The 14,243-nt window shown below is 53.0% G+C and overlaps 12 protein-coding genes across 12 annotated transcripts; 6 read left to right on the forward strand and 6 right to left on the reverse strand.

The window, feature by feature from the left end:
- Window positions 1–61: 61 nt before the first annotated feature.
- OGAPHI_000787 (uncharacterized protein) lies at window positions 62–871 on the reverse strand (the record flags this gene model as incomplete). The annotated part of the gene is made up of 1 exon (XM_046208919.1): window positions 62–871. The coding sequence occupies one exon, from the start codon at window positions 869–871 to the stop codon at window positions 62–64; it is 810 nt and encodes a 269-aa protein (XP_046064444.1).
- A 79-nt stretch (window positions 872–950) lies between these two features.
- OGAPHI_000788 (uncharacterized protein) lies at window positions 951–3,301 on the forward strand (the record flags this gene model as incomplete). The annotated part of the gene is made up of 2 exons (XM_046208921.1): window positions 951–2,122; window positions 2,254–3,301. The coding sequence occupies 2 exons, from the start codon at window positions 951–953 to the stop codon at window positions 3,299–3,301; spliced, it is 2,220 nt and encodes a 739-aa protein (XP_046064445.1).
- OGAPHI_000789 (uncharacterized protein) lies at window positions 2,267–3,940 on the reverse strand (the record flags this gene model as incomplete). Its single annotated transcript, XM_046208922.1, has 1 exon — window positions 2,267–3,940. The coding sequence occupies one exon, from the start codon at window positions 3,938–3,940 to the stop codon at window positions 2,267–2,269; it is 1,674 nt and encodes a 557-aa protein (XP_046064446.1).
- A 365-nt stretch (window positions 3,941–4,305) lies between these two features.
- OGAPHI_000790 (uncharacterized protein) lies at window positions 4,306–5,943 on the reverse strand (the record flags this gene model as incomplete). The annotated part of the gene is made up of 1 exon (XM_046208923.1): window positions 4,306–5,943. The coding sequence occupies one exon, from the start codon at window positions 5,941–5,943 to the stop codon at window positions 4,306–4,308; it is 1,638 nt and encodes a 545-aa protein (XP_046064447.1).
- An 83-nt stretch (window positions 5,944–6,026) lies between these two features.
- Window positions 6,027–7,061, reverse strand: OGAPHI_000791 (uncharacterized protein; the record flags this gene model as incomplete). Its single annotated transcript, XM_046208924.1, has 2 exons — window positions 6,027–6,328; window positions 6,740–7,061. 2 exons carry the CDS (start codon window positions 7,059–7,061, stop codon window positions 6,027–6,029), a joined length of 624 nt encoding a protein of 207 aa, XP_046064448.1.
- On the forward strand, window positions 6,043–7,221 carry OGAPHI_000792 (uncharacterized protein; the record flags this gene model as incomplete). The annotated part of the gene is made up of 1 exon (XM_046208925.1): window positions 6,043–7,221. The coding sequence occupies one exon, from the start codon at window positions 6,043–6,045 to the stop codon at window positions 7,219–7,221; it is 1,179 nt and encodes a 392-aa protein (XP_046064449.1).
- A 48-nt stretch (window positions 7,222–7,269) lies between these two features.
- Window positions 7,270–7,730, forward strand: OGAPHI_000793 (uncharacterized protein; the record flags this gene model as incomplete). Its single annotated transcript, XM_046208926.1, has 2 exons — window positions 7,270–7,284; window positions 7,359–7,730. The coding sequence occupies 2 exons, from the start codon at window positions 7,270–7,272 to the stop codon at window positions 7,728–7,730; spliced, it is 387 nt and encodes a 128-aa protein (XP_046064450.1).
- OGAPHI_000794 (uncharacterized protein) lies at window positions 7,290–8,492 on the reverse strand (the record flags this gene model as incomplete). The annotated part of the gene is made up of 1 exon (XM_046208927.1): window positions 7,290–8,492. The coding sequence occupies one exon, from the start codon at window positions 8,490–8,492 to the stop codon at window positions 7,290–7,292; it is 1,203 nt and encodes a 400-aa protein (XP_046064451.1).
- Window positions 8,493–8,651: 159 nt separating this feature from the next.
- Window positions 8,652–10,592, forward strand: OGAPHI_000795 (uncharacterized protein; the record flags this gene model as incomplete). The annotated part of the gene is made up of 1 exon (XM_046208928.1): window positions 8,652–10,592. The coding sequence occupies one exon, from the start codon at window positions 8,652–8,654 to the stop codon at window positions 10,590–10,592; it is 1,941 nt and encodes a 646-aa protein (XP_046064452.1).
- A 157-nt stretch (window positions 10,593–10,749) lies between these two features.
- Window positions 10,750–12,780, forward strand: OGAPHI_000796 (uncharacterized protein; the record flags this gene model as incomplete). The annotated part of the gene is made up of 1 exon (XM_046208929.1): window positions 10,750–12,780. The coding sequence occupies one exon, from the start codon at window positions 10,750–10,752 to the stop codon at window positions 12,778–12,780; it is 2,031 nt and encodes a 676-aa protein (XP_046064453.1).
- OGAPHI_000797 (uncharacterized protein) lies at window positions 10,882–13,863 on the reverse strand (the record flags this gene model as incomplete). The annotated part of the gene is made up of 3 exons (XM_046208930.1): window positions 10,882–11,706; window positions 11,806–12,704; window positions 13,020–13,863. The coding sequence occupies 3 exons, from the start codon at window positions 13,861–13,863 to the stop codon at window positions 10,882–10,884; spliced, it is 2,568 nt and encodes an 855-aa protein (XP_046064454.1).
- OGAPHI_000798 (uncharacterized protein) lies at window positions 12,989–13,486 on the forward strand (the record flags this gene model as incomplete). Its single annotated transcript, XM_046208933.1, has 1 exon — window positions 12,989–13,486. The coding sequence occupies one exon, from the start codon at window positions 12,989–12,991 to the stop codon at window positions 13,484–13,486; it is 498 nt and encodes a 165-aa protein (XP_046064455.1).
- Window positions 13,864–14,243: the final 380 nt, after the last annotated feature.

Here is a 14,243-nt window from a genome sequence, read left to right on the forward strand (position 1 = left end):
TTATTTTTTAGGCTTTAATTATAAATTCGACGCGCCGACCGACGCCAATATATACAGAAGCTCAGAAGTCTATCACAATGCCCGGTCCATGGGTGGTGGAGAGCACAGTCTGGCCGACAATGATGGGGTTTTTGCTCTTGGCGTCGACTATGGCCTGTCTGACGGCGTCGGAGACGGAAAGCACGTTTCCAACCACCTCTTCGTCGGAAAAGTCGCATCTGGCAATGGTGAGAGCCACGCAGTTGTTCTTTTGTCTGAACGGCTGCAGAGCAAGGTTGTTGGTGATGTATGACGACACGTCTTCTACGACAGTGCCTCTTTTCGGGGTAGGCATTAATCCTTTCGGACCCAGTTTTCTGGCAATGGCTCTCAAAGACGGAACCATCTCTGGAGTGCTCACGGCACGGTCAAACACAGACAGGTCGAGCTCGCCCGAAGCAATCTTCTCGACAAGATCCTTTCCGCCGGCTACTTTGGCGCCAGAAGCCCGGGCGGCTTCCTGCATGGCCGGGTCCGATGCAAAAACGAGGATCTGGGAGTCGGTGATCGGCCGTGTCAGACGGATGTTGCCCTGAATCGGAGTGACACCCTTCTTGGAGACGACCCGCGTCTGGATCGTGATCACAGCCTCGTTGGTGGGACGGCCGACCTCGGCGGCACGTAGATACCGCAGCGCAAGCGGCACAGGCATGTACAAAGGATTGTCCTGCGCTGGACGTCTGGCATTTCTGGCGATCTTGGCTTCTTTCTTGTCGGCCTTTCTTTGGAGGTTCCGGACCTGTTCGGCCGATTTCTTGGGTTTTGGTGCGCAAGCAGAGCGCGACGTGCTGAAGAGTCGCTGAAACAGTGTTCCTGTGCCCAGTCTGTTCATCCTTGACGAGTTTTACCGGTGAAAAAAATTTAAATGTGTGCTGATTATGTAACCACGCTCGAAAAAAATGCTATGTACTATGGGCCGTCGAGTGATTTCTGTTATAGGCACCACCGGCGTGGGCAAGTCGCAGTTTGCCGTCGAGCTTGCGCGTGCAATTGACGGTGAGATTATCAACGCCGATTCCATGCAGATGTACCGCGGCTTGGACCAGATCACCAATAAACATCCTGTTAACGAACGCTACGGAGTGCCTCACCATGTGATGGACCATGTGGCCTGGGACGCGGAGTACTACATCCACCGGTTCAAGCAGGAGGCCATGGAAGCTATTGAGGACATCCATTCGCGCGGGAAGACGGCCATTCTTGTTGGAGGCACCCATTACTATTTGCAGAGCCTGCTATTTCTGAACCGGACTCTGGACGGTACCCAGGCCGCCAAATTGTCTGAAGAGGAGCAGGCGATCCTGGACGGGCCTGCTGACAAGGTTTTCGAGACGCTCATGCAAAAAGACCCGAAGGTTGCACAGAAGTTCCACCCAAACGACCGACGTCGTGTGCGGCGTGCCCTGGAGATCTATTTCTCCACGAAAACCAAAACGTCCGAGCTGTACGGCCAGCAGCGGCAGCAGACGGCGTCGACGCTGCGATACAACACGCTGTTTTTTTGGCTGTATGCGAAAACGGCTGTTCTGGACACCCGGCTGGACTCGCGTGTGGACAAGATGATCCAACACGGAGCTCTGGACGAGGTGCGCCAGATGAACGAGTTTTACCAGCAGATGGATCCGAAGATGGAGCTGGACCGTGGCGTCTGGCAGGTGATCGGGTACAAGGAGCTTGTTCCGTGTCTGGACTCGAGCGAGAGTCTGGAGTCGTGTGTCGAGACGATGAAAAGAGCCACCCGACGGTATGCGCGCAAACAGGTGCGGTGGATCGCCAACACTCTGTCGCGAGAGCTGGCGGTCGAGGAGGAGCACGGCTGGATGAACGGCGGGCGAATCATCACCCTGGATGCGACCGATTTGGACTCGTGGGAGCAAACGGTTGCACAACGGGGCATTTCTATTTGCAACGAGTTTCTGGCAGGATCCACTTTGGCCAACTACGAGGCGGTACCCAAGTCGCTGCAGGACGAGCTGAAACCGAAGGAGACGTTCGAGTACAACGACGAGACGAAATGGAAGCACTACTACTGCGAAACATGTGTGGATAGCGACGGGAACCCGAAACTGTTTCTGGGAGAGCAGTATCGGTTGCACGTGAACAGCCGGAAACACCGCAATGCTGTCAAGAAAGGGCGCGAGAAGCGCGAATACTTTGAGCGGGTGCGGAGACATAACGAAGGAATGCCTTAGTATTAAAGTCGTATAGAATTAGCATTTTTTGGCACTTATTTAGCCAGCTTTTTCTCGGAAGAGGATCCTTGCGATTCGCGGACGTAGTCGTCGTTGCTGATGACGTGCTCCTCGATGAGCTCGGAGGCCAGGTCGGTGGTGTCTGGTTCCTGCGGAATGAACAGGTTGAGGAAGACACCAAGGAAACCGGTCACGGCAAAGCCGGTTTCCATCACCAGGACGATGGCGTTGAAGAATCCAGAAAGCGATTTGTTGTCACCGGAGTAGGTGAAGACGTTGTCGAACCAGTCACCAACAAGCGTGGCGCCGAAACCGAACATGAGCGAGCAGGTCAAGATGAATCTGTCTCTTCTTGTGAAAGGAGTGGTGGAGATAATCTTGAGACCGGAAACAGCAACAGAGGTGAACAGGAAGGTGGTCATTCCTCCGAGCACGGCGCTTGGGATGGCAACCAATGCAGCGGCGAACTTCGAAAACACTCCCATGACAATCAAGAAGAAGCAGCACCAGTATCCAACGGTTCTGGATGCGCACTTGGTGATGGAGATGACACCGTTGTTCTGGGCAAAGGTGGACATTGGGGTCATGGTCATCAAAGCGGCGATGATACCATTGAAACCGTCGGCAAGCACACCTCCCTGGACTCTGGACTCGTACAGCGGACCCTCGATGTCTGTTCTGGACACATCACAGGTGGCGGTGATATCTCCGATTGCTTCCATCATCAGCACGATGTAGCACGCCAAAAACGGCAGCACAACGGGACCATAAACGGAGAGTTTGAAGGTGTGGACCCACATGAAGGTGACGGCTGGAGCAGCGTCGATGTTGTCGTGCGAGAAGTAGCCACAAGCAGCAGCGACAATGCAGCCGACAAGCAGTCCAACAATGACAGCACAGGACTTCATGATAGGAGAACCCCATTTTTCACAGATAATGATGGCGACGTAGACAAGGAAACCGAGACCGATGAATTGGGCGGATCCCCAGTTGTAACCTTTGGCACACGAGTTGGCAGTGTCTACACAGCTGGAGCCACCAACGAAATCTTCGAAACCGGACGAAACTAGCGAAACACCGATCAGTAAAACGACAGGACCGGTAACGATGGCCGGAAACACTCTTTGCAAAATGGCTGGCGGAATGAAGGAGAGCAGAATTTCGAGCAAACCACACACGGCAGCAGATCCAAGAACGGCACCGTAGCCGTCAGGGCAGGGGAGCTGCGTGCCGTCGTCGGCAACAGGACACACACCACTCTTGTACATCATTGGGAACGCCTTGGACACAATGCTGATAGTAGCAAACGAGGTACCCACAACAGAAACCAAACCCGTTCCGATGTAATAAGGCGTGAACGGAATCTTGAATCGAGTAATTTGAACTGCAGAAAGGATACCGGAAATGATAAGGGAGCAGGAAACCAAGTACTGTTGCTGATCATCAGACAAATTGGCATAGGTACCAATTAGGATCGGAGGCGATGCCAGACCAGCAAGCATGGATAAGGCGTGCTGGAGTCCGAGCAAGAACCCGAGAACGACGGGAATATCGTCGTCTAGACCAAAAAATGGTTGTATCTTTTCAGACGTCTTCATGAAGGGCAGCCTTGGCGTGAAGAGATAGGCGTAGTCGTAGTCTCCCAAGAGACCATCTTTGGTTGTCCATTTGTGGATCACTCTGCGTGCGGTAGTAGCCACCAAAGACATCGTTAGAGAATACCTCAACGGTTCGAGCTTGTTCCTTATATATATAAATAATTTATCCTGTATGCGGAAGATTCCTGATAACCAATCTAAAAAACGCTGCAAGAGGTGCGTTATCAGGGAAAAAAAAGGTGAAAAACTTGCGGTATGGCAGGTCAGGCGGTCAATTGGAAAAAAAGTCGGGGGGCTCCTTGTGCAGCTTACGAAAGCGTATTGGTTTGATATGCGCGAAGGCTCTATTCACCGATTTCGTAATTATTGTCTGAAAAATTATCCAACTTCCAATTCGGGATCTGCCGTATCACACATTGCCGTACGCTTTTCGCCGTCAAGTTCGGCAACCACCGAAGCTTACGTGATGCAGAAATCTACTGCTTGAGCACGTCTGGCAGCTTTCCAAAGGGCAACACCTGGTCGATCCGGTCGCTGTTGGTGAAGAACATCACCATGCGCTCGATGCCCATCCCCCACCCGCAAGTGGGAGGCAACCCCCACTCCATAGCGTCCACATACGCAGAGTCGGGCACGATCGACTCCATGTCCTGATGCTCGGTTTTCGCCTGCATCTGTAGCTCGAACTTTTCTGTCTGTTTGAACGGATTGTTTTCTTCCTCATATGCATTGATCACTTCGGTGCCATTGATGTACAGCTCGAATCTGTTGGAGACTGCATAGTTCTGTTTGGTAGCAGATTTCGCCAAAGGAGACAGAACCTCTGGCAGATTGTACAGGAACGTTGGACAATCCTGGCACAATGGCTCCAGATACACTGCTGCCAGCTCGTCCAGCAGGTTCTGCGGCGATTGCACCCGGGGAACCTCCAAATTGAGGTCGCGGAAATAGGCCACCAGAGCCTCGCTGGAAAACTCCGGCAGCGGCAGACCGGTCTCGATAGGCAGTTGGCCCAAAAAGTCAATTTTCTTAAAACAGCCGCCGTTTGCGTCCAGCTTCTCCTGCAACCAGCTGCATCGATCTCGGCAAATGTCATGGCTCTTTAGCTCGGAAGCGAAAATTTTAAACAGGTCCTCTGTCAGACGCATCATCTGATCCAAATTGGTGAAAGTGGTGTAGAACTCGCAGCTCAGGAACTCTGGGTTGTGCGTCGAGTCGACACCCTCGTTTCGGAAAGAGGGTCCGATCTCAAACACTTTGTCGAACCCGGAGATGACCAGTTTCTTCAGCCAGAGCTCCGGAGCCACCCTCAGGCTTAACGGCACAGGTTTGTCGCGGTTGTCCTTGATATGGACGCTGGTGGTGACGAACGGGGTGGCGTTGGCGCCAGAGTTGCCAGACCCCAGAATAGGCGTCGAAAACTCCATAAACCCCCTGTTCTCCAGAAACCTGCGCAAAAGCGAAATCAGCCGCGATTTCACAATCATCACGTCGCGTGACCTCTGGTTCGCAAGATAATCAATCACCCGGTGACTGTACACTTTTCCCGGGTCCTTGAAAATGGGCGGGATCGGATGCAATGATGGGGACGCCAATCGAAGTTTCTCGCTCGCTTTCAATGATAGCTCCCCGGTTTTCGTCGTCCCCGCATACCCTGTAGACGAGATGTGGTCTCCTGGTCGCAGGTTGCTGTGCAATGCGGCAAACTCCTCGTTCGAAAGTCCCATCATCTTGTAGTTGGCCACTATCTGCACTTTCTGTCTGTCCTGGACCAGATCAATGAACATGCTACCCTTTCCAGCGCGGCGTATACTGGCGATCTTGCCGTTCAAAACGTACTGTGAGTCCTTGACGATCTTGAGATCTGGATTCTTCTCGAAAAACGGCCGGTACTTCTCCACAAACTCGCCAACTCGCACAACTTTATCCTCACCAGTTACCAAACGGTCGTACAACGGATAGTACAACTGGTCCTGCTGGGCAATTGGGAGCCGGAAAATTTGCGTCTTGCGAAACGCAAAATCAGACTCCACTGTCACGTCCGGTCTGGACGCATATCCTCGACAAAGGGCCCGCAAACACCTCGAGCTTGTCCGTTCCAACGCTAAAAACATGCGGATGGAAAAAAATACGGCCGGTGTATGGATGTACCTTGGGAACGGGTGGTTTACGGGTGGATATTTTTTTCCATATTTTTTCAATCCACCAACAACATGAGTCTGTACATTAGACGTTTTATGGCCTCGTCGGCGGTTCGACTCAACACGGCAGTCAAGGCTGCTGCTGTGACGGAGTCTGTGGCCACGGAGGAACCTGTTGCCGCGAAAACAGAGCCCGTTTCCAACGTTCTGGACGAGCTGAAAAACCTGTCCAAAGACGAGTTCGAAGAGCTCTTGAACTCGACCCCAATGCCAACACTCAACAGAGACGATTTGGCCATGCGCAAGTTCAAGCGTCTGTTCAAGGCGTTCGTCAACAGAGGCGAGCAGGAGTCGTTTTCTGCGTCGAAATCGATGATCGCAGACTACCCTAATCTGATTCCAACAGGACAGGCCGAGCCGTACTCGGAGTCAGAGCTGGTGGTGCGCCAGCGGTACCACGACAAGATCCTGGGCGGGCTGGGGGCCGATGTGCAGGCCGTTTACAGGCCCCACGAGCTGATCAGCCGGCCTCCTTCGGCGAACCAGATCACCGTCCAGAAACTGCTCGCAGCAGGAGCACATCTCGGCCACTACACCCAGCTCTGGCAGCACAAGACACAGCCCTACATTTACGGAATATACGACGACCTGCACATCATCGATCTGGAGCAGACGTTGACCCATCTGCGGCGTGCGGCCAAGGTGGTGGAAGGTGTGGTTGAGAACGGAGGTACCGTTCTGTTTCTGGGGTTGAAAGAGGGCCAGCTACGGGCGGTGCGTGCTGCTGCGGGCCGGTGCAACGGGATGTACGTGGCCAGCAAGTGGGTTCCGGGAACGATCACCAACAGTTTGCGGAACGCCAAGCCGCGTATCGAGGTGGACATGAGCGACGTCCCAACGGGCCGGGACCTGACAGACTTCGAAGAGAGATCAACGTTGAAGCCGGACCTGGTGGTCACTCTGAGTGCGCTGGACAGCAAAACAGCCCTGGGAGAGGCAGCACAGTCCCGGATCCCTAGTATCGGTATCGTGGACACCAATTGCGACCCAGACCTGGTGACATACGCTATTCCTGCCAACGACGACAGCATCAGAGCTACGAATTTGATTTGCGGAGTGCTGGCAAAAGCAGCCGAGCGCGGATACCAAAGAAGAATGGACTTGGTGTTGAGATATAAAAAACAGCATGGAGCAGACAGTACGACTCCAGTTTCTCAGATCGACTTTGAGGCGGCCAACATGGCCAATTAGAAAGTCTTGGGGTAGATCGATTGCCTTGTATATAATATTAGGTGAGGAATGCAATCACTGAAGGTCACTTAGTCATTTTTCTTGTCGTCTTCGGACTCGGACTCGGATTCGGAACGTTCGTCTTCGGCAACGTTAAGGAAAACGTACCGGTACGCGATTCTGAGAATCAGGAACAGCCAGTAGAGGTTGACCAGTTGCAGAGCGAAGATCAGCACAAACACGATCGGCTGGGAAATCCAGCATTTGTATTGCTGTGTAGCGAAATTCAAGGTGTACGGACCAACGGTGCGGAATTCTGTAAGAACAGACCACAAAATCCGGATGTTGAGCCAGTGTCTGAGGTAGATCCAGGTGCCCACGAACATGAAGAAGAACGGTCCGATATACGGAGAGTCCAGGTAGTTGAGCGACTTGGACAGGGACAAGAAAAAGTCAGATATGTCCATCGTGATGTAGACTGCAATTCCCATCCAGGTGAAATTGAATCTGTAGGACAGGAAGATCAGTAGCATGGTGACGATGTGATGGAACACCAGCTCCTTGAAGTCCTTCCGTGGCTTTTCCAGTTGCAACATCAAGACCACAGATTGCTGGGCCCAAAAAGCGGCCTGCGAAAGATAGTAGAACTTGAACCAGAACTCGTTGGCCAGATGGGGATAGTTCTCGTAGAAAGCTGCGGTATTGAAGTACCACATTGGGGTCTGTTTCATCACATACAAACCAAACGGTCCGCTCACTCCGTAGTAGCAAATGGAGTAAGTTTGTTCGGTAAACCGTCTAATCTTGGACTCTTTTTTCAGGCCAAAATAACGGGCAATCGGTCTGAGCACGATCTGCATGAGGAACTCTCTGTAGAAAGTGAAGAAAATCATCATGTACCCAACAAAGGCAAAGTCCTTCAATCCCTTCTCGTACAATGGCGGATTGGTTCCTGGAACCTGGTGAGACATGGTGACAAACATATGCAGGGGATTGGACGGGGTGAAGTTGTTGGAAAACCAGTACGCTGATTGGACAATCAGCAACAGGACCAAGAACGGCAGCCAGGTGTGTCTGTAGCTGAGTATCTTGACGGAAATCCATATTTTGTCCAGAATAGCCAAATCATCGCTGGAGTCTGTGTTTTTGTTGAGTTGTTGTTTGTGCAACTTGGCCGTGGATCTCATATCCTTGTTGGAGTGCATCGTCTGTAGTGCCGGCACAGAGGTGTCTCCGAGGTTCATTTTGCCGACCGAGGACTGTCTACGTCTGCGAGGTTGGTCGTCGCTCATGGAATAAAGATAATGAAATAATGTTGTTTTTTTCTGCCCAAGCCGCGTTTTGCAACTTGGCGGAGATGGGGGAAAAAGGCGGTGCGAGGAGTGGTCCCAAGGAAAAATTACACTATATTTCAAACAACTAGCCAGTTGTGCATTTAGTGAAAGCCATCAATGGGCGTGTATGTTCGGCGAATACGACGGCGAACAGCCGTCAAGCTTGTTGTTGGTGTGGTTTTTGTGCTGGTAACGCTTCTGTGCTGGCCACATCGGACGGGCAGGAGCCTCAGCTTTTACGAACAGCAGCTGATTTCGCAGAGCTCCGACAAGGACGTTCTGGCGCGTCTTCGCGGCTCGCTGGCAAATTCCGGATTCTACGACGAATTGCGCGAGTACGAGAAGAGTCTGGCCGATTTGATCCACGCCAACGAGGACAGGTCTGGCCGGTACGTCAAGCTGGCCAAATCAGAGCAGGAGATCCGGCGCAATCTCAAGTTCCAGAACTTCTTCATGTCCGCGTGGGCGCACATCATGGCCAATCGCCCGCGAACAGCGTTCGACACGGGCTCGGCGGTCGCAATGCAGGGCAGTTTGTCAGATATCGTATTCCCCAAGATTTACGGGTCGAACGGCGTGGTAAATATCGCCATGCACGACACGGGGCCGCAGTACCCGGTTTTGAGCGAGGATTATCTTTCCAAGTGTCTTCAGGTGCCGTTGGCCATGGTGGCCGATCTGACCGAGAGCCACGGAGCAGTTACCAGGGAGTTCCCGAAAACGTACCCGGAAGGAGTGTTCCAAGGAAGAGGCGTGGTTCTTATTGGAGGAAGCAAGTTCTCGTGGCTTTCGCTGCTGGCCATCGAGAACCTGCGTGCGACGGGGTCCGAGCTGCCCGTTGAGATGATCATCCCAACCGAATCCGAGTACGAAAAGTCGCTGTGCGAAGACGTGCTACCAAAATTGAACGCCAAGTGCATTCTGCTCACAGAGACCATTCCCGAACTCACCAAGCACAAGTACAGCATCCGCGGGTTTCAGTACAAGGCGCTGGCGCTGCTGGTGTCGTCGTTCGAGGAGGTGATGTTTCTGGACTCGGACAACGTGCCTGTTGCAAACCCGGACGAGATCTTTGGCTCTGAGCCGTACGTGTCGCACGGGATGGTGATGTGGCCGGACTTCTGGCGCCGTGTCACGCACCCCGCGTACTACAAGATTGTCGACAAGGCCATTGGCGACAAACAGGTGCGCAACAACGCCGACGACGTGACTCCAAGCGAATACTACGCCCATGGCTCCCACGACCCCCAAACAGACATTCCATTGCACGACCGCGACGGCACGATGCCCGACCCGTCCAGCGAGTCGGGCCAGATCGTTGTGAACAAAAAAACACACATTCAAGCGCTGTTTCTGGCGCTCTACTACAACTTCTACGGCCCGCAGAACTTCTATCCGCTCTTTTCTCAGGGAGGAACGGGCGAAGGGGACAAGGAGACGTTTCTGGCCGCGGCGCAGTTCTACAACCTGCCGGTTTACCAGATGAAGAAACAGGTCGACGTGATCGGGTACTGGCATTACTACCCGAAACCGGTCTACACTGGAGTCGGAATGATCCAGTACGATCCTGTAACCGACTACAAATTGGTCGGCGAGTACGAGGAATGGCTCGCAGAGCAAGTAGACCTGCACAAACAGCGCCAGGGTTCGTTCACCGGCCGGTTGTACAACTGGTGGCACGGAGACGAGCTGTACGACAAGACGAAAACGTTCAACCAGTGGTTCCATAAAGGTAACAGTCGGCCGCTTTTTGTGCACTCCAACTTCCCGAAACTGGACCCGGTGGGGTTGCGCAAAGAGGACCGGTTGTTTGTGACGAAAAACGGCCGCAAAGAACGAGTGCGCATGTACAGAGACCAGTCCGGGCTGGACTTCGACTTTGAGCTACGCCAATGGCAGCTGGTGAAGAAACACTTTTGCGACGAGGCGATCGACCTCAACTACCTGCGGCTGGCCGGGGTGTCGTCGCAGGACTACTGCGGGTTCATCAACGAGGAGCTGCAGTTTCTGGAAACCACGCGCCATTACATAGAGCTGGAGACGCTTTCTGCAGAATAGTGTCCAATTGCTAAAATATTTAAAATTAACGAGAAATTAATTAGGGGTGTTTTGCCAAGCCGTGGGGTTTTACAGAGTTATACTGGTGATAACCCTTTGCACGTTCACAGGGGAAACCAGACCCACAGCCCTTGTTCAAGTCCGAAATTTGTTCGGAATGTCGCACACCTCGCACAGCAGGTCTGGCCAGCGAGGGCCGGCCTTGACAGTGCCTCCGGACAACGAGCTGCCCGAGGAACAGCTTGTGGACGAGATCGTCGAGCAGTCCATGGACTCGAGTTATGACGGGTTATCCGAGATCGAAACCCCCATCCTCGAACGCACCTCCACCAAGATGCAGAACTACTACGACTCTCTGCTCAACAATACAGACTGGAACGTCAACAACCTCCGCGTGCAGCCCGGCGACCCGCAGTTCATACTCTGGTTCATCTGTTCGTCGTACTTCCCGCTCATTTGCGGGTGTATTGGCCCGCTCTCGAACCTGCTGTCTGTGGCTGCCGTTATTTGCAACTGGAAACAGGACCGTATAACCGGGAAACCAGCGGGGGCAGACGAGGTTTGGTGTTACACGGTGAACTCGATCTCCATGGCGTGCGGGCTCGCCGCCAACATCAGTCTGCTGCTCAACTTCCGGCGCAAACTCGCGTACAACAAGGCCCAGCTGATCTCGATCGCGGGCTGGCTCGTGGCCAGCCTCATGCTGCTCGTGCTGGTGGTTATATACCACGTCCGGTTCATAACCGAGCAGCACTATAACCAGTTCACCTACTCGTACGGGTTCTGGTTCGCCGTGTACACCGTGGTGCTGCACTTTGCCAACTTTGTGTTGCTCTCCCTGAACCAGCTCGGCGTGCTCCTCCACCAGTACACGCCCGCGTTCAACATCGACGGGGTGCAGAACACGCTCATGCTGCAGTCCATGTTCTTTGTTGTGTGGCTCATGTGGGGGGCCGGCATGTTCACTGCTCTGCTCCACGTCTCGTACGGCGAGGCCCTGTACTTTGCCATAGTCACCATTCTCACCATCGGGCTCGGCGACTTTGTCCCCTCCACGAGCGCGGCCCAGGCCCTCACGCTGCTCTGGTGTATTGTCGGACTGGTCACGTTCGGTCTGATCATCTCCACCATCCGCGAGCTTGTCATGTTCTCGTCAGAGTCCACTTTCTATTGGCACAGGGTCCAGTTCTTCCGCAACATCGAGCTGCAAAACCTGCCCGCCGACCTGTCGCCCGAGGACAGCTTCAACCGCATGAAGCACGTCAACCGCAGAGCTTTGAGCTACGAGAAGCTGTTCAGCACAATGACCATCGTTGTGTCGTGGCTGGTGTTCTGGCTGCTGGGCTCGCTGCTGTTCACCGTGTACGAAGGCTGGCCGTACCACCTGAGCTGCTACTTCTCGTTCCTGTGTTTCGTCACGATCGGATACGGCGTGCCGTCCCCCGCCACCAGTGGGGGGCGCACTTTTTTCTGCGTGTGGTCGATCGCCGCGATCCCCATCATGACGATCCTCGTGATGAACATCAGCGACTTCATCTTCGGCTCTCTCAGCACGATTCAGAACTTCAGCGTCCACCGCCGCGATCCAGACCCCGCGTTCGACGGGTCCCACCCGATGATGGACGTGTTGCAGGCGTTTTCGCAGTCCAAAAAGCTCAACACGGTCGATTTCTTCAACACCCAGGAATATATCCGCACCATACAGATGGCCCGCGACCTGTACAACTACCCGGACGAGGGGAAACCCGTGCGGTTCCATTACCAGCCACACAAAGTGGCCCAGATGCTCAAGAAAATCGACCCGGGCTTCGACGACCAGCAGTTCCTGCAAACGTTCTATAACACCATCCAGGAAAAAGACACGGACGGCGACTCGGTGATCCGCACGCGGTTCAGAAAGAAAAAAGACCCCGTCCTCACCCACATTGGCGAACTGCAACAGATCGTCACGCAGCTGCGCAAGGCATCGTTCCTGGCAAACACAAAGCCGGACTTCAAGTACACATACACCGACTGGGAAACGTTCCTCCACCTGACCGGTGGGGACACCACGAACTCTGAGTTCTGGCTGAGCGAGAAGTCGCCGTTCGGGTTCCCAAACGACGAACCGCTCTACTTCACGTACCACCTGCAACACTCTTTGGAAAAGAAGTTGCAGGAACTAGCATTAACTTACGATAATCAGTAATATATCAAACTGTTTTCGGGTTGCCCGAACAAGTCAAGCTCGAATGCTAAATATTAGATTGAAATTATACGTTGCCCGCAGGTGCACGGATAGCAAAGAATGTGGTGGAGCAAAATGATGAGTGCGGTGGTAGCAATGGAATTGGATGCAAAATGTGCGGGCATAATGGTTGCGATGCCAAGTTTATCTTTTCTTGCGGGATCTGTTCATGTTCTTCTTGCGGCCCTCACCAGCTTTACCCTGGTGCATTCTGCCCACATGGATCTTCATGTGGTCGGACCGTGTGAACTTGCGCGAACAGAACTTGCAAACATATCTTTCGAGATGCAAATGGACACAGTTGATGTGTCTGGAGAGCAAAGCCCTGTTTTTGAACTGTTTCCCGCAGTCCTCCATCTCGCACACCAGCTTGCCTCCCAGAGGCATAGAAGCACGGTGCGGCGATTTTCCTGGAATGCGGAGCGTGATCTTGGACTTTTTCCTCTTGTGTTTTGGGTCGTCATCTAGATCAAGGGGCCCTGACTCGAGCTCCACAGGCGAAGCGTCCAGCGATGGTGACCCGTGGAGGGATTCAGAGCTCGAAGTCGCGTGGTACGACATTGGTGTTTCCGGCGTGGACTCCATAACAAACACGTCCGGAAATGCGGAATACGACGTGTCGAACTGGCCAAGGCCCAGCGGAGACGATGGCACGGTCTCTGAATAGACCGACTGGTAAACGTACGCCATTGGGAACGAAGCCTTGGGTTTTGTGCCGCTTAGATCCACCTTGGCAGGGTCGATAGTGAGCTCAGGCAGATCGTCGTCCTCCTCCAACCCAAATCTTTGTTGTGATGTTTCAGGAGTGTTTGAGAATCGAGAGCCCTCGAAATCCACGTCCACGTCACACTCTGCATCTGAGTAGTAAAGATCGTCGTACTGATCGTCGTACTGAATCTCGTGCAAGAAATCACCAGCATCGAATCCGACTTCTTTTAATTCCGACACAAGGGTGTCTTTCTTCTGATCAATCAATTGCAATTCAGAATAGTCAAAGCTGGATACAAACTCCATCAAAGGAGCAGGAGTGTCTGTAGGGTCCATACGCTGCGCTCTTAGAAGAAATTGGATGATGCGAAAAATTGTACGGAACGATTAGTCCATGAAAACAACAAGAGCGAGTGTTTTAGCACGAGGGTCGGATATTTGCCATGCTTTTATATAACTTCCTTATCGATCTAAGCTACCCGCATAATTGTTGTTTGCGGCGTGGTGGCGCAGTACGTGACACATTATCGGTGTGGCCCGCGCTGAGTGGGAAAAAAAAAATTCAAACCACCACACACACTTGTAGTTACCCGGCCTCATTCCCAAGGACGGGCTCTTTTGTGTTTGGTCTTGTTGTACTTTCCCAAAAGATGCAAACCACTTTTCCTAAAGAGGTAATCACAGCGAATTTTTGAACTACGCCACATGCTTCTTTG

Source organism: Ogataea philodendri (assembly GCF_020536065.1).
Source record: "Ogataea philodendri strain CBS6075 chromosome Unknown scaffold10, whole genome shotgun sequence".
Taxonomy (NCBI): Eukaryota; Fungi; Ascomycota; class Pichiomycetes; order Pichiales; family Pichiaceae; genus Ogataea; species Ogataea philodendri.